Below are 16,847 nucleotides of genomic sequence, written 5' to 3' on the forward strand. Positions count from 1 at the left end.
AGAAAATGCCATTTAAAAGGTCAAGAAAACCAGAAAAAGGGTTAGGTGACTTGGCTAATTCTGGGACTCCTGGGTCATAGTTTAAGACAGTGGCCGGGTACTTGACCATCCTTCAGGGATGGCTGATATGCAGGGTGTTAATTGAGCTCTGGATGCGAATGATGCTTCTGCAGCTCTGGGGATTGAAGGCCTGTTTTTATCCCCAGACCAGATAGAGGGACCACCTTCCAGAGCGAGAGCATAGTTCAGACTCAGGACATTTTCAGCTCCACGTATCTCCGCTAAGTCTACCAGCAGGTTTGCTAAATATGTCAGGAGCTTTTCCAAAAGAGCCTGAGCTGTGCCTCAGGGGTCAGTACTGGGGCCAGTATTATTCAATATATTCATTAACGATTTAGACGAGGGAATAGAGTGCACTATCAGCAAGTTTGCTGATGACACTAAGCTGGGAGGAGTGGCTGACACGCCAGAAGGCTGTGCTGCCATCCAGCGACCTGGACAAACTGGAGAGTTGGGCAGGGAATAACCTAATGAAATTTTAGCAAGGGCAAGTGTAGAGTCCTGCATCTGGGCAGGAACAACCCCAGGTTCCAGTATAGGTTGGGAAATTACATATTAGAGAGCAGTGTAGGGGAAAGGGACCTGGGGGTCCTGGGGACAGCAGGATGACCATGAGCCAGCACTGGGCCCTTGTGGCCAGGAAGGCCAGTGGTACCTGGAGTGGGTTAGAAGGGGGTGGTCAGTAGGTCAGAGAGGTTCTCCTGCCCCTCTGCTCTGCCCTGGGGAGACCACACCTGGAATATTGCGTCCAGTTGTGGCCCCTCAGTTCCAGCAGAACAGGGAACTGCTGGAGAGAGTCCAGCGCAGGACAACAAAGATGCTGAAGGTATTGGAGCATCTCCTGTGTGAGGTAAGGCTGAGGGAGCTGGGGCTCTTTAGTTTGGAGAAGAGGAGACTGAGGGGTGACCTTATTAATGTTTATAAATATATAAAGGGTGAGTGCCACGAGGATGGAGCCAGGCTCTTCTCGGTGGCAAACAATGATAGGACAAGGGGTAATGGGATCAAGCTGGAACACAAGAGGTTCCACTTAAATTTGAGAAAAAACTTCTTCTCAGTAAGGGTGACAGACACTGGAACAGGCTGCCCAGGGAGGTTGTGGAGTCTCCTTCTCTGGAGACATTCAAAACCCACCTGGACATGTTCCTGTGCGACCTCACCTGGGCGTTCCTGCTCCAGCAGGGGGATTGGACTAGATGATCTTTTGAGGTCCCTTCCAATCCCAAACATACTGTGATACTGTGAACTGCTTTACTTTGTGTCGGTCACAGCATAATGGGCACAAGGTTTCACAAATCACTGCTGTAAAACAGTGGGAATCTTTCCACCTGAACTACTGGTTGCTCCTCACAACTGCATCTATATCTTGCTTTGATCGTTATGCTGTTCCTAAAGGCACTAAGTGTCCTCTTAGTGACATGTTTTAGATGTGTCAATACTTTCTCACTGAGCTGTGGGATGGTTCTGCTTAATGTGCATCTGTATTCTGCAGCAAGACTAAACCTGAAATTTGGGCACACGGTTTGAAAGGCTTCTCTTTGATAATGGTGTGTCCATGGGGATCACACAGAACCTGGGGCTGTCAGTGTCAGCTTTCATGTTCCTATTTTTGTATCGTCTTTTCTAGGACTTCTGGCCATGTAGACAAGTTTGCTGACTTCATGGTGAAAGATGTGAAAAATGGGGAATGTTTTCGTGCTGATCATCTCTTAAAAGGTTTGGTTTTGTTCCAAGGCGAGGTGGGCTTGGAGATTTCTTGCTGTGATACCTTACAAACATGGGAAAATAGTATCTTTCTCAAGGAAGGCCAGTTGGTGTAGCCATTTGTTTGTACTCGTGTTTGTAGTTCATTAATCATACCGTACCATAGATCCCTTAAGTTCTCAGTTCCACCCAAATGTTGTGTTAGTCTCTTAAACGAGGTGCAGGATCTCTAGCAAAAACATAGTTGGATCCCTTTTTATAAAATCCTGTGTCATCAGGCCATAAAAGTTTAGTGTGTTGTCTAAACTGAGGAGTCCCTATACAATGTTCCTGTTCTGTACCATGTTCTGGTCTTAGTTTTCTTGAATTTCAGTTGCTTTTTGTTCACAACTGATGATCTAAGGGGACAGAGCTGCCTTCCCTGTGTCAAAATCAGTTACATGGCAGCTTCTGACTTCCATATACCTTAGACCTCAGCTGGCTTTTGGCAATGCTAAACAGACTTCAGGCACTTCTTAGGTTTGCAGAGTCCTCACATTGCTTTCTGGTTATTGATTAAAATTTGTTTAACAAAAACCAGAAAAAAAAACACACAAAGGAATCTTACAAATAAGAAACCAATTTGAAAACTTTGTCATACACAGCTCCATTGTGAAAGGGAACGATTGTTCCGCTCTAGTTTTAGGTAGGTTGTGCTCCCTAATTTTCTAGACACTTCCGTGGATTTTAAGTATGTAGAACAATATATTTGCATTAAAGCTGTTTTCGTAAGTTAGAATTTTTTGTTTTATTAAAAAAAAACCCAAAGGAAGCCCATCTAACCTTTGAACACTGAACAGCATCATAGACAGAAGTGTCTTCTGCAGCCCTTCACTGGTGAACCTGCTGTCCCTACCCCTAAAAAGTCACATAGCTTTTGTCAAACGAGAGTGGGAAATCTCAGCACCACTGTCTGCATTTGTATCTCGTGGAGGATGTTGTGCTTTAAAGTGAAATGCAGTCCAGCCCTGCTGTACCGAGTCAGTACGTGCATTTGGATAAAATCAGCTTTTCTGGCTTGGGGTCAGGTGTTGTTTTCAGTTTCCAGTCTTTAGAGAAAGAAAATAAGGAGCAAAGGACCTGTTGTTTTCCCTGTGGCACACTGGTACAGCTCATCAGCTGTAGGTCAACATTGCCCTGATGACATGAGTGGAATTACTCTGGATAGACATTATCAGGACAGTTGGTGGATATACATTCATGCTGGAGGATCCTCCTGATTTGCCTAGTTTTAGATTGGGGTCAGTGAGGGGGCCGCAGTATAAACTCACGACGTATTTTTCTTACTTACAGCTCACCTGCAAAAGCTTATGTCTGACAAGAAGTGCACAGCAGAGAAAAAGGCAGAAATGGAAAATGTTCTAACACAGGTGGGTGCGTTCATAGGGACGTGAATGCTTCACGGCTGTGTGTGTAACACAGGAGTTGCGGTGCACCGAGTCCGGAGGCAGTGTCCCTTCTGTGCCTCTGAAGATGCTCAGAAGTCTTTATCTCGGAGATAAAGATAGGCTATTCATGCTCCTAAATACCGAAAACTTATTAACAAATACACTAAACTTGCTAGTTAATCGCATCTTCCTTCTGCTGCTGTTTCGGAGGGTTATTGCTATTTACTTAGTTTGTTGAATGTTGGGTTGGCAGGGTCGAAGATCTGTCCTTGGAGCCAGTCTGCTCTGTTCCCCTTCACACCCCGGCACAAAGGCTGTTTCTTCTGAATCCCCCCTTTACATTTGTAAATCCCTCGCTGCGGGGTTACGGTACAAAGGAACAGAGGCAGATGAGAGGTTTTGTCGGGATTTTCCCGAACCACCTTAGCTCTGAACTGGTATGTTTTCAAGTTGTCTTGGCTTTGAAGCACTTGAGATTTGTTCCTCTATCTCTAGCACCCTGCACAGGTTGTTCCTGTGTTTACTGTGAGAATAGTTGGTGCTCCAGGCTGACACTCCTGAGCAGCTGTACAGACATTTGCCTTTATTTTTTTTCTTATTTTGTTTTTATCTTTTTCTCATGACTTCTAGTATAAATGTTTTCAGAGCCATGCATAGAATTAATATTTCCTTCCAGAAAGTGCAACTTGTTTTGTTTTTTTTCTCAGTGTATTGCAGCACTGGGCAGCTTATATTAGTTTTTCTACACTAGAACACTGAACTTTGACCATCCTTTTGGGGAAGTCCAATGGTAGCTGGGCTGTATTAGAAGGGGGTGGTCAGTAGGTCAAGAGAGATTCTCCTGCCCCTCTACTCTGCCCTGGGGAGACCACACCTGGAATATTGTGTCCAGTTGTGGCCCCTCAGTTCCAGCAGGACAGGGAACTGCTGGAGAGAGTCCAGCGCAGGGCAACAAAGATGCTGAAGGGAGTGGAGCATCTCCCGTGTGAGGAAAGGCTGAGGGAGCTGGGGCTCTGGAGCTGAACAAGAGGAGACTGAGGGGTGACCTCAGTAATGTTCACAGATATCTAAAGGGTGAGTGTCAGGAGGATGGAGCCAGGCTCTTCTCGGTGACAACCAATGATAGGACAAGGGGTAATGGGTACAAACTGGAACACAAAAGGTTCCACTTAAATTTGAGAAGACACTTCTTCATGGTAAGGGTGGCAGAGCCTGGCCCAGGCTGCCCAGGGAGGTTGTGGAGTCTCCTTCTGTGCAGACATTCCAACCCGCCTGGACACCTTCCTGTGTAACCTCATCTGGGTGTTCCTGCTCCATGAGGGGATTGCACTGGATGAGCTTTCAAGGTCCCTTCCAATCCCTGACATTCTGTGATTCTGCAATTCTGCGAATACCTCAGTTAATAAACTCTTTTTATCTTGAGTTTCTCTCTGATGCATGAAGGATCATGACAATTAATGCTAGAAGCAGCTCATCTGATTTTAAACTTGACTGTTAAATCATTGCTGTACTGTTCAATATAGGTCCTTTATGGTACTTAAGTTTAGGAACCACATTTAAATGTACATATGCAAAAGGCTAGTGCATAAATGCACAAAACAGGTCTAGAAATTGTGGGGTTTATGCAGGTAGGTTGCAGTTACATCTGTAGTTCCTCTACTGCTTGATTCCCGGCTTCCAGAGAAAGGGAATTACCAAATTGTTTTCACAGCAAATGGAAGAACTTCCACCAGAAGCCCTGTGCTGCAGATTTGCTCTATTTAACTAAAATGCAGAACAGCTCAAAAAGATCTAATGTGTAGCTTGAATATTGTATTTCGTGCAGCAGACATACAATACAATGCAGCAGAAAAGAATGCAGACAGCACTGCAGAAATGTTAATTTTCTTCTGCCTCATTACTGTATATTTTTTTCTTTCCCAACACACTGCTCCCCATGTTTTAGCTGGAACTGTTCAAAAGAAGCTACTGGTGGGTGGTGATGCAGTCCCAGGGACTTTTCTTCTACTTTACACCCACTCTTATGCTCAGCGTTTGCATTTCTATCTCGACTTCAGACTTTCTGTGGTATGACTGAGCCATGGACCTGTATTACTAAAATGACTGTGCGGATGTGCCGTGTGTTCCTTTATCATCGGTTCAAGCTTTAGCTTGCTAGAAAAATTAGGTTAGAAGGGAATATTTTGAAGTAGTGATTCAGTGCGGGTGGATCATGCTCAGTAAAAGATGAAAAGGACATAATTCTTTCCTGTTATCTTGCCTAGTAATTAAAATAGTTCTGTGTTTTGATATTAGTTGGACAATTATGGCCAGCAAGAACTCGCAGATCTCTTTGTGAACTACAACGTGAAATCACCCATCACTGGTAATGACCTGTCCCCTCCTGTTTCTTTCAACCTGATGTTCAAGACCTCCATTGGGCCTGGAGGAAACATGCCTGGGTAGGTACTAATCTGGCTCTGCTTACACTCTCCTTCTTCGTATTCTGCGTCACTTGGAATAAAAATGAAGTCCCAAAAGGACTGAAATACGCAATTGCTTCTTGAGTAGCCTTGCAGTCCCAGTTTGCTTTGGCAGCTTAACACTGTCCAGGTAGGAGAAACAAGGAACTGTTGCAGAATGCTGGAAATCCTTGAAGCAGCTGAACTGTGTGGATCACAGCTATGCCCTCACTGGCTGGCGTTGTTTCCATGAAGCCAGTTGGCACTGGGCCCCCAGTGGGACTGGATGGTGGCTTCATGGCTACAGAGAACCTGCTTCAGTGTACCTGTTTCAGGATGGAGTTCCTTAGCAGGGTGATCCAGTGGTAGCATCATTTACTAGGTGTTTGTAGTTAGTGTGTGGGAATGTGGGGGCTGTTGGCTAGAGCTGGGGTCTCCAAAACTAAAACTGAAACCCTGATTGAAGAGTGGAGAGTGTGATTCTTGCACGCATTCTGGGATGGGATCGGAGGTGCATGTCGTGTGTGTTCTGCAGTGTAGTACATGAAATTGTGCAGGTGGTGTTCTCTGTGGAAGTTTCAAATTGCTGTAGGGCCCTTACACTAAAACCACTTCACAGTTTATGTAACAGCAGAGGTGTAGTCATGGTTTACTTGCAAAATCCTAATTTGTAAGCAGCCTGGTGCAACTTAGACCTACACAGGAAAGGCAAGGAGGGTACATGCCCTCTATGATATAACTGGCCACTGTATTTCATTCAAACATCTCTTTTCATCCAATTCTTGCATCTCAAAAGCAGCCAAGTCATCCAGTTTACTTTTGGGAGGAACTATGGGGTGCTGTCTTTGGGCTGCAGCTGATGTTTGTGTTAATTCCCTCAGCCTATTGCTTCATTAGTTTGTGTCTGGAGTTAAAAGACTCCAGAGAAAAAAGTACCACCTTTGAATTTTGGATGAACTGTGGTTTTCTTTCTCACTGTTTTCCCCGCTCTGATTTTTTTTTCCTCTCCCCTGTCTCCTTTCAGCTATCTGAGGCCAGAAACTGCCCAGGGAATATTCCTCAACTTCAAACGTCTTCTGGAGTTTAACCAAGGCAAATTGCCTTTTGCTGCTGCCCAGATTGGAAATTCCTTCAGAAACGAAATCTCACCCCGCTCCGGCCTTATCAGAGTGAGGTACTGCACATTTCCTCTTGCAACAGGAGGGTACCTGGGAGCAGGCACCACCTCCCTTTTGTTCCAGTGTTTGTACACGATTGTTTCACATTAGTGCTTTCTTCCAGAGGGTGCCTGATAACATGCCTAGTGAGTCTCAGGGTTCGTGGGCAAAGAACTCATTTAATTAAGGTTTTAAGTGCAGAATTCTGTCTAAGCCTGGCTAGTGAGAAGTAGGATCTCTGAAACAGTTTTTGGGTTGCAACAACCTAGATTAAACTCAGTATAACTAATAAAATTTGGCTTCGGTCATCATCTATACTGATGGTATTAAAGGTAGCTGTGTTTTCTACAGGACATGCAGCTTTGCTTGTTTAATAATGTTCACACAATTAACTTTAAAACTGAAATCTGGAGTCAAAACGTGATTGACCTTGCAGCAGTATTTTCTTGCCTGAGTTCTGCAGATTCTACAGTTCTGTAGAGAGGATGTTGGGTGATAACCTGACATGGGCTGTGTGTTTGTGTCCCAAGATCAGGCAAGCAGGAAAACTGCCTGAATTACTCTCCAAGCTTTGTGTCCCAGGATAAAAGTGATTATTGCATTTCATTAAGGATAATAGCTGTATTTTAATTGAACTATTCTGAGCAGAAGTCTCTTCTGCCTAATTCAGAACAAGTTCTCCCATGTACGGGCAGTGTGGTTCTGTGCACACAGGCACTATGTAGTGTAAGTATGGTGCCATGAATGTCACCCAAAGGCAGTGGTGTTGTTAACACAAAGGGAACTCTTTGGAATTTTCTCAGTTCTCCTCTTGTCTCTTGCATATCCAGAAACGAGAACTTTCTCATTGAAATGCATTTTCAGTCAAATATAAATCATAAGCTTGTGGCACATTTATTGGAGAATGTGTTATTATGCTATCATTGCAAGTGGCATCCTGATGCCTTCAATTTAAAGTTAGTGATTACATAGAGCTTTTTTAAAGGTTCTCGATAATAAGCTAGTTCAGTGTAAAGTGATCTCAAGCAAGAAGGCTAAGAATCAATATATGAGTATAGATCTATTAAAGACAGGTTCTTAAAACAGCATGTACACCATGGCTGAATGTAGCAGTATCATTGTCTTCAAGAAATTGTCACCTCACCTGGCTATTTTGAGCACCTCTGAGTTGAGGCTACTGAATTATCAGTGGATCAGTCTTTGTTGACCCTGTAGGAAATGTATAATTCTAACATGGGCATCACAGCAGTCTGGAAAAACTCCAGAGAACTTCTGGAAGTAATTCCAACAGTGATATTATCTGCTCTGAATCACAGTGTTCATGACCATGGCCTGGACATGTCTAGATGAATTTGTAGAAAATTTTATTAGGAGTTCGAAGATGAAACTAAATTGAGTGTTGAGACTGGTTCACATTGCAGTCTATACGTTGTCTTTGCTTTGGGTTTGCTTATATTTTTAAACTACTGACTTATGAGAAGTTAAAGCATAATCATTTATTAGAATCCTAGAATCAGAGAATGCTTTGGGTTGGAAGGGACCTTCAATGCTCATCCAGTGCCCCCCCTGCCATGAGCAGGGACATCTTCACCAGCTCAGGTTGCTCAGAGCCCCGTCCAGCCTGGCCTGGGATGTCTCCAGGGATGGGGCATCCAACACCTCTCTGGCCAACCTGAGACAGGCTCTCACCACCCTCATTGTAACACATTTCTTCCTCATGTCCAGCCTGAATCTCCTCTCATTTAGCTTAAAACCATCACCCCTTGTCCTTTCATAACATGCCCCTCTAAAAAGTCTGATTCCATCCTTGTTATATGCTCCTTGTAAGTACTGAAAGGCTGCAGAATGTGTTAGAGGGGCTGTAGTTAATGCATAAAGTATTTAATACATGCGGTCACTTGTGTTTCCATTAGGGAATTCACTATGGCAGAAATTGAGCACTTTGTGGACCCCAGTGAGAAAAATCACCCCAAGTTTCAGAATGTGGCAGATCTCAACATCCTCCTGTACTCTTCCAAGGCCCAGGTCAGCGGGCAGTCGGCCCATCTAATGCGGCTGGGAGATGCTGTTCAACAGGTAACGTTGCTCTTGGAAGCACGTCGAGTTTGCTCTTCTGTGTGTTGCTCTCAAGCCTAAACTACAAACCGTTGTGTTGGTGCCAGCTGGGATTTGCTTTTGGATTCAAGAGTCAGTTCTCTTCAGTGAATCGGTGTGACTGAGATCCGAGTCTGGCCCTTGCAATCAGTAACGAGAGGCTGCAGGTGGTGATGGGATAGTGGTTACAGGCTGATCTTTACCCTGTGCTAATGGGAGAGGAGCAGAAAGGAACACTAATACCTGCCAAAAGCTCGGGAATTCCCAAAAACTGGGAATCTGATGCTGAACTTCTGGCCCCATAAGTGTGTGACTTGCATGTCAGGATTTCACTACCTGATTCTCAATGCGTGCAAATTGTAAATGAGTAGGCTTACCAAAAAAACCCCATCCTGACTTTCAGGAACAGTTAGTGGTGAGTCCTAGAGTAATAATAACTCGCTGTTTTGTTCAGAGGGAGGTGCTGTCAGTGACACTGAGTGAATTTGAAAAGATGTAGTAGTTTTAGGTCAGACATAGTACTTTATCACATGCAGCTGCAAGAAATTCTCTCTGTAAAGTGTCAGGTTGTCAGCAGAAGTACAGTAAATCACATCTTTGCTTCCTTGGGAATTAATATATATATATATATGTTCTTTTTTTCTTCCTGCTTTTTCCCTTTGCAGGGTGTGATCAATAACTCCGTTCTCGGTTACTTCATTGGCAGAATCTACCTCTTCCTTACAAAGGTCGGTGTATCCCCGGAGAAGCTGCGCTTCCGACAGCATATGGAGAATGAGATGGCTCATTATGCCTGTGACTGCTGGGATGCAGAGTCCAAAACATCATATGTGAGTGGCAAAGCGAAACAGCAAGGGGCACTCCCTGTCAGATCTGTTGATAGTGCAGGAAAAGGCTCAGTTTTATGTCTTGGTTTTATGTCTTATGGCTGTGAGTCTGTTTTGTCCAGTTGCACATTGGTATGAACACACTTCCTACAGTGGAAATATTCTGAATCCAGGACTAAGGGGACAGGTCACCTCCCTGCAGTGGGCTTACAAAGAGTTTATGAAACAGTTTGTGCTTGTTTGTAGCTCCTTTGGTGGAACCTGAAGTTGTCCGTGGGCTTTTCGCTGGTTGAATTTCATCTGGAATAAGAGGAAACCAGGTCCTGGTGCTTTCCAAAGGCTATAACTCCTGTAACAGCAGCAGGAAAGAATTTGTTTTGCCTGAGACATTATTCCAGGGCAGATTTCTTCTTGCTAGAACGCTTGCTTTTCCTTTCCTGCTCCAAGCTGTGAGAAATGAGTTCACTCCTACCAGTTCAGACAGCTGGTGCTGGGAGGAAAATTTCCCATGGATTTTTTATCTTCCTGCTGACTCACTAAGAGTTTTTCAGGTCAGGCCTTGTTGGGTGCTTTGTTTTTCCCTTATAATGTTGGCTGGATTTTGAAAAATATGTCTTTTTTTCAGGTAAACCAGCAGTAGGTAGTTAGAGGCCAGGCTCTTAGACTCAGTTTAGATACTCTTGGAGAGCTTTCAGCTTCTTTAGTAAGTCTCAGCCAAGTACATCAGTTGGAATGTTAGTTTCAAAAGAAATGTCTTGGAATAACCTAATGAAATTTAACAAGGAAAAGTGTAGAGTCCTGCATCTGGGCAGGAACAACCCCAGTATAGGTTCCAGTATAGGTTGGGAAATTACATATTAGAGAGCAGTGTAGGGGAAAGGGACCTGGGGGTCCTGGTGGACAACAGGATGACCATGAGCCAGCACTGGGCCCTTGTGGCCAGGAAGGCCAGTGGCATCCTGGAATGTATTAGAAGGGGGGTGGTCAGTAGATCAAGAGAGGTCCTCCTTCCCCTCTACTCTGCCCTGGTGAGACCACATCTGGAATATTGTGTCCAGTTCTGGGCCCCTCAGTTCAAGAAGGACAGGGAGCTGCTGGAGAGGGTCCAGCGTAGGGCAACAAAGATGATTAAGGGAGTGGAACACCTCCCTTATGAGGAAAGGCTGAGGGAGCTGGGGCTCTTTAGTTTGGAGAAGAGGAGACTGAGGGGTGACCTTATTAATGTTTATAAATATATAAAGGGTGAGTGTCAGGAGGATGGAGCCAGGCTCTTCTCGGTGGCAAACAATGATAGGACAAGGGGTAATGGGATCAAGCTGGAACACAAGAGGTTCCACTTAAATTTGAGAAAAAACTTCTTCTCAGTAAGGGTGACAGACACTGGAACAGGCTGCCCAGGGGGGTTGTGGAGTCTCCTTCTCTGGAGACATTCAAAACCCACCTGGACATGTTCCTGTGCGACCTTACCTGGGCGTTCCTGCTCCAGCAGGGGGATTGGACTGGATGATCTTTTGAGGTCCCTTCCAATCCCAAACATACTGTGATACTGTGAAGGTGCAGTAATTAGACATTGCAGTGACCCTTATACGGGTTGGTCCCATCCCCAGTCCGAAACAGTTTGATAGCCAAACTGGCAGCATGCTCAGCTCAAAGTTGTCCACACAGGGAAGGGTCAGGGCCTTCAGATTGTTCAGACACCCTTACTCATGGGCAGGGAGAACTTCCTACAACCTGGGGGTGGGAAGGTTGTGTGTGGTTGGTGGGGTTTGTCTGTGGTTTTTGGGTTTTTTGTTTCTTTTAAGAACCCGAAACAGGCTTATCAGTAATGATTCATTACAATGAGTTAGAACAATAGCAGCCAGGAGAATTCCGCCAAACTTAAGACGAGAAAAATTGCCTCCACCTTGGATGAGCAATTTGTCTTCCTATAGAAAAACCCTATAGAAATGATTGAAGGAGTAGCTTCCTTTGGATGTAGATAGCTGAATTCTGTACATTCACAAGTTTTCCTCCTAGCCAGCCCAAAACAGGCTGGACATGTGTGGGTCACACCAGGAAAATAAGATGAATAAACTTTGCAAGCCTTGTTGTGGTCAGGACAACACTCAGAGCAGTGTGTCCAACAGCCAGACCCAGAGGTACAAACAGCAGTTCCAAGGACATGACAAAACCACCTTGCGAGCTACACTCACGCTTTGTTTTGCCATTTAACGCTGACCAAAAACGTTTATACCAACTTGCAGCACTCAGTCATAAGAATTCAACTGCTCTGAATAGCTTGAAACCCATTCTATAACGTCAATACGTAAACCTGTATTTTGTGAGAAGCAGCTGTAGTACTCTAATGGTCTAATTTGTTGGAAAATTCCCCAAGATGTTCTGCAACACTGTGATTTTTCCAGCACGGGATTTCTTCTGCTCACATACCTTTGCTGATGCCCTGCTGTGTCACTGCAGACTGGAAAAGCACCATCCACCTGTGTGTCCATGCTGATGCGACACAGTGAATGGAAAGCAGCCGATGAGCCTTTTCTTACATGAGATTCCCCTTTAGAAAACCCAGGCGGTGGTTGTATTTGCTGCAAGCGTTTGAAAGCTTCATCAGTTCCACGTGTGGGAGTGGTGGTTTAAGCTTCCTCCATGCCACACGTGCTGAAATGTTGACAGAAGCGCTCCCCTTGCGTGTGAGCTGTGTCTGACCAGCTTCTAAGCTGCACTTTTGGCCACTGATGTGGCTGGTTGCCTGCTGTCTATTCCATACTTGCAGAGCAGTAAATGCCCATAGGCGTGATGTCTCATGCGCCTATAGAATGTGAGCGATGCCCCGAGCTGCCAAACCGTGTGGAAAACTTGGCACTGGTCAGATAACTGATCGTTTCCTCTGGAAACAACTGGAATAATTCAAATGAAGGAGCAACTAGTGAGCGAGGGATGCTTATTGCAACAGAGCTAATTATGTAGAAAAAACAGTCATGGGAGCAGGAAGGGCTTAAGGGCGAATAAACATATTTGATGGTTAAGTGGACAAAAGAGCGAGTTGGTGAAAGCTTCCACTTTTGTTTTTTCAGGGCTGGATTGAGATCGTTGGCTGTGCTGATCGTTCCTGCTATGACCTCTCCTGCCATGCCCGCGCCACCAAAGTTCCTCTTATAGCTGAGAAGCCTCTCAAAGAACCTATATCCTTTCAAAACAAACCGGATTCTCTCCAAGTGGAAAGCGATTTAACAGCGAGATGTCTTGGAGAGCTGTGCAGCTCTACGGGATGTTTCAAAAAGATGGGCCCAGTTTGAAACTCTTACCAGTTGAAATTTGGTCCATCTTCTTGAAACACCCTGAATTTAATTTACATCTGTAAATTTAGCGGGGAAACCTGGAGCTGAGGATCAGCATGACTGAGAAGTAATCTGCAAAGAACCGAGTATGTGGGTGGCTTTACTCAGGTGGGCAAAGGGGATTTACTATTGTGTTTGTGTTTTTTCTAGCTGAATGCTGGCCGCTGTTTTGGCTATGAAGCATGGATAAATATGAACGTTGTATTATTTCAGAATTTATTATTATTCCTTCCTCTCTTGGAGGGAAGTTTATTAATCCAGCAGCAAAGGAGATTTCTTTGTGTTGTGTAGTAACTAGTTTTGACATAGCAGAAGAACCAGGCCCTGTTTTCTGTCATCTCAGGCTCCTTAACTGCCTCGTACAGAACAGTCAACATCGTTCAGTTCGAGGCAAATAAGGGAGCCATTGGCAAAGCTTATAAGAAGGACGCGAAGGTGGTGATGGAATACCTGTCCATGTGTGACGAGTGCTACATCACTGAGATGGAGCAGCTGCTCAATGAGAAAGGGTGAGCGTATGTTCTCTGACACCTCTGATGAGGGTTCCCAAAGTGCTGCTGGATTAATTAGAGCCACCTGAAACCATCTTCCTCGTGCGGGTGGGCTGAGGGGATTGTCTGGAATGTTTTAGTGCTGTCCCTTCCACCAAGTCATTGCTGATCGTCCATCAATATATCTCTTGACATATGCACGTAAATGTGTAATCGTGGTATAAAAATATTTGTTTATCTATATGGGAATGAGCTGTTGGCTTTGGTAGAATCATCCCATATGAGACACACTTCTATGAACTGGGAAATGTTTGCAGCTTCCCTACTCTGGTTTGAGAGTTGACCAGGACTGGCCTATATTATTCAATACATTCATCAATGATTTGGACAAGGGAATAGAGTGACTGTCAGCAGGTTTTCTGATGACACGAAGCTGGGAGGAGCGGCTGACACTGGAAGCTGTGCTGCCATCAGAGACCTGGACAGGCTGGAGAGTTGGGCAGGGAAAAATTTAATGAAATATGACAAGGGCAAATGTGGAGTCTTGAATCTGGGCAGGAACAAACCCAGGTTCCAGTATAAGTTGGGGAATGACCTATTAGGGAGCAGCGTAGGGGAAAGGGACCTGGGGGTCCTGGGGACAGCAGGGTGACCATGAGCCAGCACTGGGCCCTTGTGGCCAGGAAGGCCAATGGCATCCTGGGGTGGGTTAGAAGGGGGTGGTCAGTAAGTCAGAGAGGTTCTCCTGCCCCTCTGCTCTGCCCTGGGGAGACCACACCTGGAATATTGTGTCCAGTTGTGGCCCCTCAGTTCCAGCAGGACAGGGAACTGCTGGAGAGAGTCCAGCGCAGGGCAACAAAGATGCTGAAGGGAGTGGAGCATCTCCCGTGTGAGGAAAGGCTGAGGGAGCTGGGGCTCTGGAGCTTGGAGGAGACTGAGGGGTGACCTCATTCATGTTTACAGATATATAAAGGGTGAGTGTCAGGAGGATGGAGCCAGGCTCTTCTCAGTGACAACCAATGATAGGACAAGGGATAAGGGGTTCAAACTGGAACACAAAAGGTTCCACTTAAATTTGAGAAGAAACTTCTTCTCAGTGAGGGTGGCAGAGCCTGGAACAGGCTGCCCAGGGAGGTTGTGGAGTCTCCTTCTGTGCAGACATTCCAACCCGCCTGGACACCTTCCTGTGTAACCTCGTCTGGGTGTTCCTGCTCCATGGGGGGTATGTTTTTCCTCGATCTGTCTGCCTATATTCCTAACACATGCAGGGACTAAAAATGTAAGAAGTCTCTACAGTTGCCAAATTTGGCTAAAAGAAGCCAACAGCTGTGTGTGTTATGAGAAGGCTAATGGTGCAATAATAAAAAATAAACTTGATTTCCTTCTTGAAATGGTGCAAGGAGTAGGATCAGTGAATACATTCCAGATTAGTAACGTTTATATCTTTTCTCTTTGTTTCATTTTTTTTTTCTCTTGAGCTAAGATTTATTTCTTTTACATTTCTATGAATGTGGAAATGTAGAAAAAACAGTAGCACTCAAAATGGGAAGAGAAACTGCAGAATATGGTGATGTCTACACACATCAAATCCAGAAGACAGCGAACTTACTTCATCCAGAATCCCACTGAAATGATTCAATAGATGAGTTTTAAGCGGTATCCTGGGTTTCGATTGATAGTGGAGTGCAAATCATGACTGTTGTCTAAGCTCAGCACCCAGTTGTATACAAGTTGCAAGTCAGCAAGAAGCAAGAGAAAATAGTTAGAAGATCATAATGTCAAAAGCTTTAGAAATAAGCAATAAAATAATTGCTGTATCCTCCGCTTTGTGTGGTATCTGTGAAAATGCACGGTACCTTCTGACACAGCTCCGTTCTCCTGACAATCCCATCGATAAGATACACACTCTGCATCAAGTGCCCATTTTTTGTGCCTCCCTATTTAAATTTTAGTGTATGTGCTTCATCCTGAGATTCTTCCATTTCCTAGTTGAGTTTGCTTCAGGCCGTTAACCACAAGTAAGTTCACTGTGTTTATGAAGGTGGTTGCTTTTAATGTAGATACAGTGATTTTATTTTGAACCTATACTTCTTTTAATGTGTATGCCGCATGTTTCTTTCATCCCTGGGATTTGAACTGGCTTCTGTTGTTCCACTCTTAAAGTCAACCAAGTGATGCATTTAAGAAAATATAACTTGGTTATTTATTGCTGTAGCTTTTAAATGACTTCTTTTTCCTTTGCAGGGAATTTACTGTGGAAACTGAAGGGAAAACTTTTAAATTAACAAAGGACATGGTTACTGTGAAGAGATTTCAGAAAACATTACATGGTAAGTTTGTATCTTTGTTGTTTGATCATCAAAAATAAGAGGCAGATGAGGACACACTTTGAATGTGAACTTTATTAGTTGTGTTGTCTTGTTAGTATTGTACAGTGGCACAGAAAAAATGCCAAATTTCCGTGAAATTTGACAGTTTAAGACATTTGGAAAACTGTCACACAGCAGTGGGATTGCAGCAACCATCGACTTTGGGTGGCGTGTTAAATTCGTGCTGCTGCAGTCACATATTAGTGGATTCGTAAGGTCCCACGTGGTGCTAAGAAGCAGCTGCTGCGGTGATGGAGGAGCTGGGGAAGGTGCAGCAGCTCTGGGAGTTTCCATCTTCAGTCGCAGTGCGGTGCAGCAGATGGGCTGTGGCATTTTGTTGGCAGGGCTGTGGGCAGAGCTCTGTGCTCAGAGCTCCTGTTCTCACTTCACCGCCTGGAGTCAAGTCTTCCAGCACCTGCCAGCTCTCCAGGCTGCTGCGCTGACCGCGCTCTTTAAGCCAACAAGTCCTCTCAGTTCCTCTGGTAGTTGATAATCACATCAGTTTTGGGCAGTGACTGAATCTCTGCAGAGCTTTTATCCTGGTGTGGGAAGTGGAGCCACCAAGATGCTGAAGGGAGTGGAGCATCTCCCGTGTGAGGAAAGGCTGAGGGAGCTGGGGCTCGGGAGCTGGACAAGAGGAGACTGAGGGGTGACCTCATTCATGTTTACAGATATATAAAGGGTGAGTGTCAGGAGGATGGAGCCAGGCTCTTCTCCATGACAACCAATGATAGGACAAGGGGCAGTGGGTACAAACTAGAACAGAGGAGGTTCCACTTAAATTTGAGAAGAAACTTCTTCATGGTGAGGGTGGCAGAGCCTGGCCCAGGCTGCCCAGGGGGGTTGTGGAGTCTCCTTCTCTGCAGACATTCCAACCCGCCTGGACACCTTCCTGTGTAACCTCATCTGGGTGTTCCTGCTCCATGGGGGGATTGCACTGGATGA

General features: G+C 45.0%; 1 protein-coding gene across 1 annotated transcript in view; it reads left to right on the forward strand.

Moving 5' to 3' along the window:
- GARS1 (glycyl-tRNA synthetase 1) overlaps nt 1-16,847 on the forward strand; it is a gene marked incomplete at both ends in the record, with an annotated part of 32,341 nt that overhangs the window by 8,318 nt on the left and 7,176 nt on the right. Inside the window, 9 exons of the mRNA XM_080340581.1 lie at nt 1,688-1,776; nt 3,097-3,173; nt 5,487-5,632; nt 6,657-6,806; nt 8,703-8,865; nt 9,549-9,713; nt 12,779-12,888; nt 13,408-13,551; nt 15,778-15,863. Of these exons, the coding sequence (XP_080196707.1) occupies nt 1,688-1,776; nt 3,097-3,173; nt 5,487-5,632; nt 6,657-6,806; nt 8,703-8,865; nt 9,549-9,713; nt 12,779-12,888; nt 13,408-13,551; nt 15,778-15,863 (1,130 nt within the window). The remainder of the gene's footprint in view (nt 1-1,687; nt 1,777-3,096; nt 3,174-5,486; nt 5,633-6,656; nt 6,807-8,702; nt 8,866-9,548; nt 9,714-12,778; nt 12,889-13,407; nt 13,552-15,777; nt 15,864-16,847) is intronic.

Source organism: Nesoenas mayeri, assembly GCF_963082525.1.
Source record: "Nesoenas mayeri genome assembly, chromosome: 2".
In the NCBI taxonomy this organism is placed as follows: Eukaryota; Metazoa; Chordata; class Aves; order Columbiformes; family Columbidae; genus Nesoenas; species Nesoenas mayeri.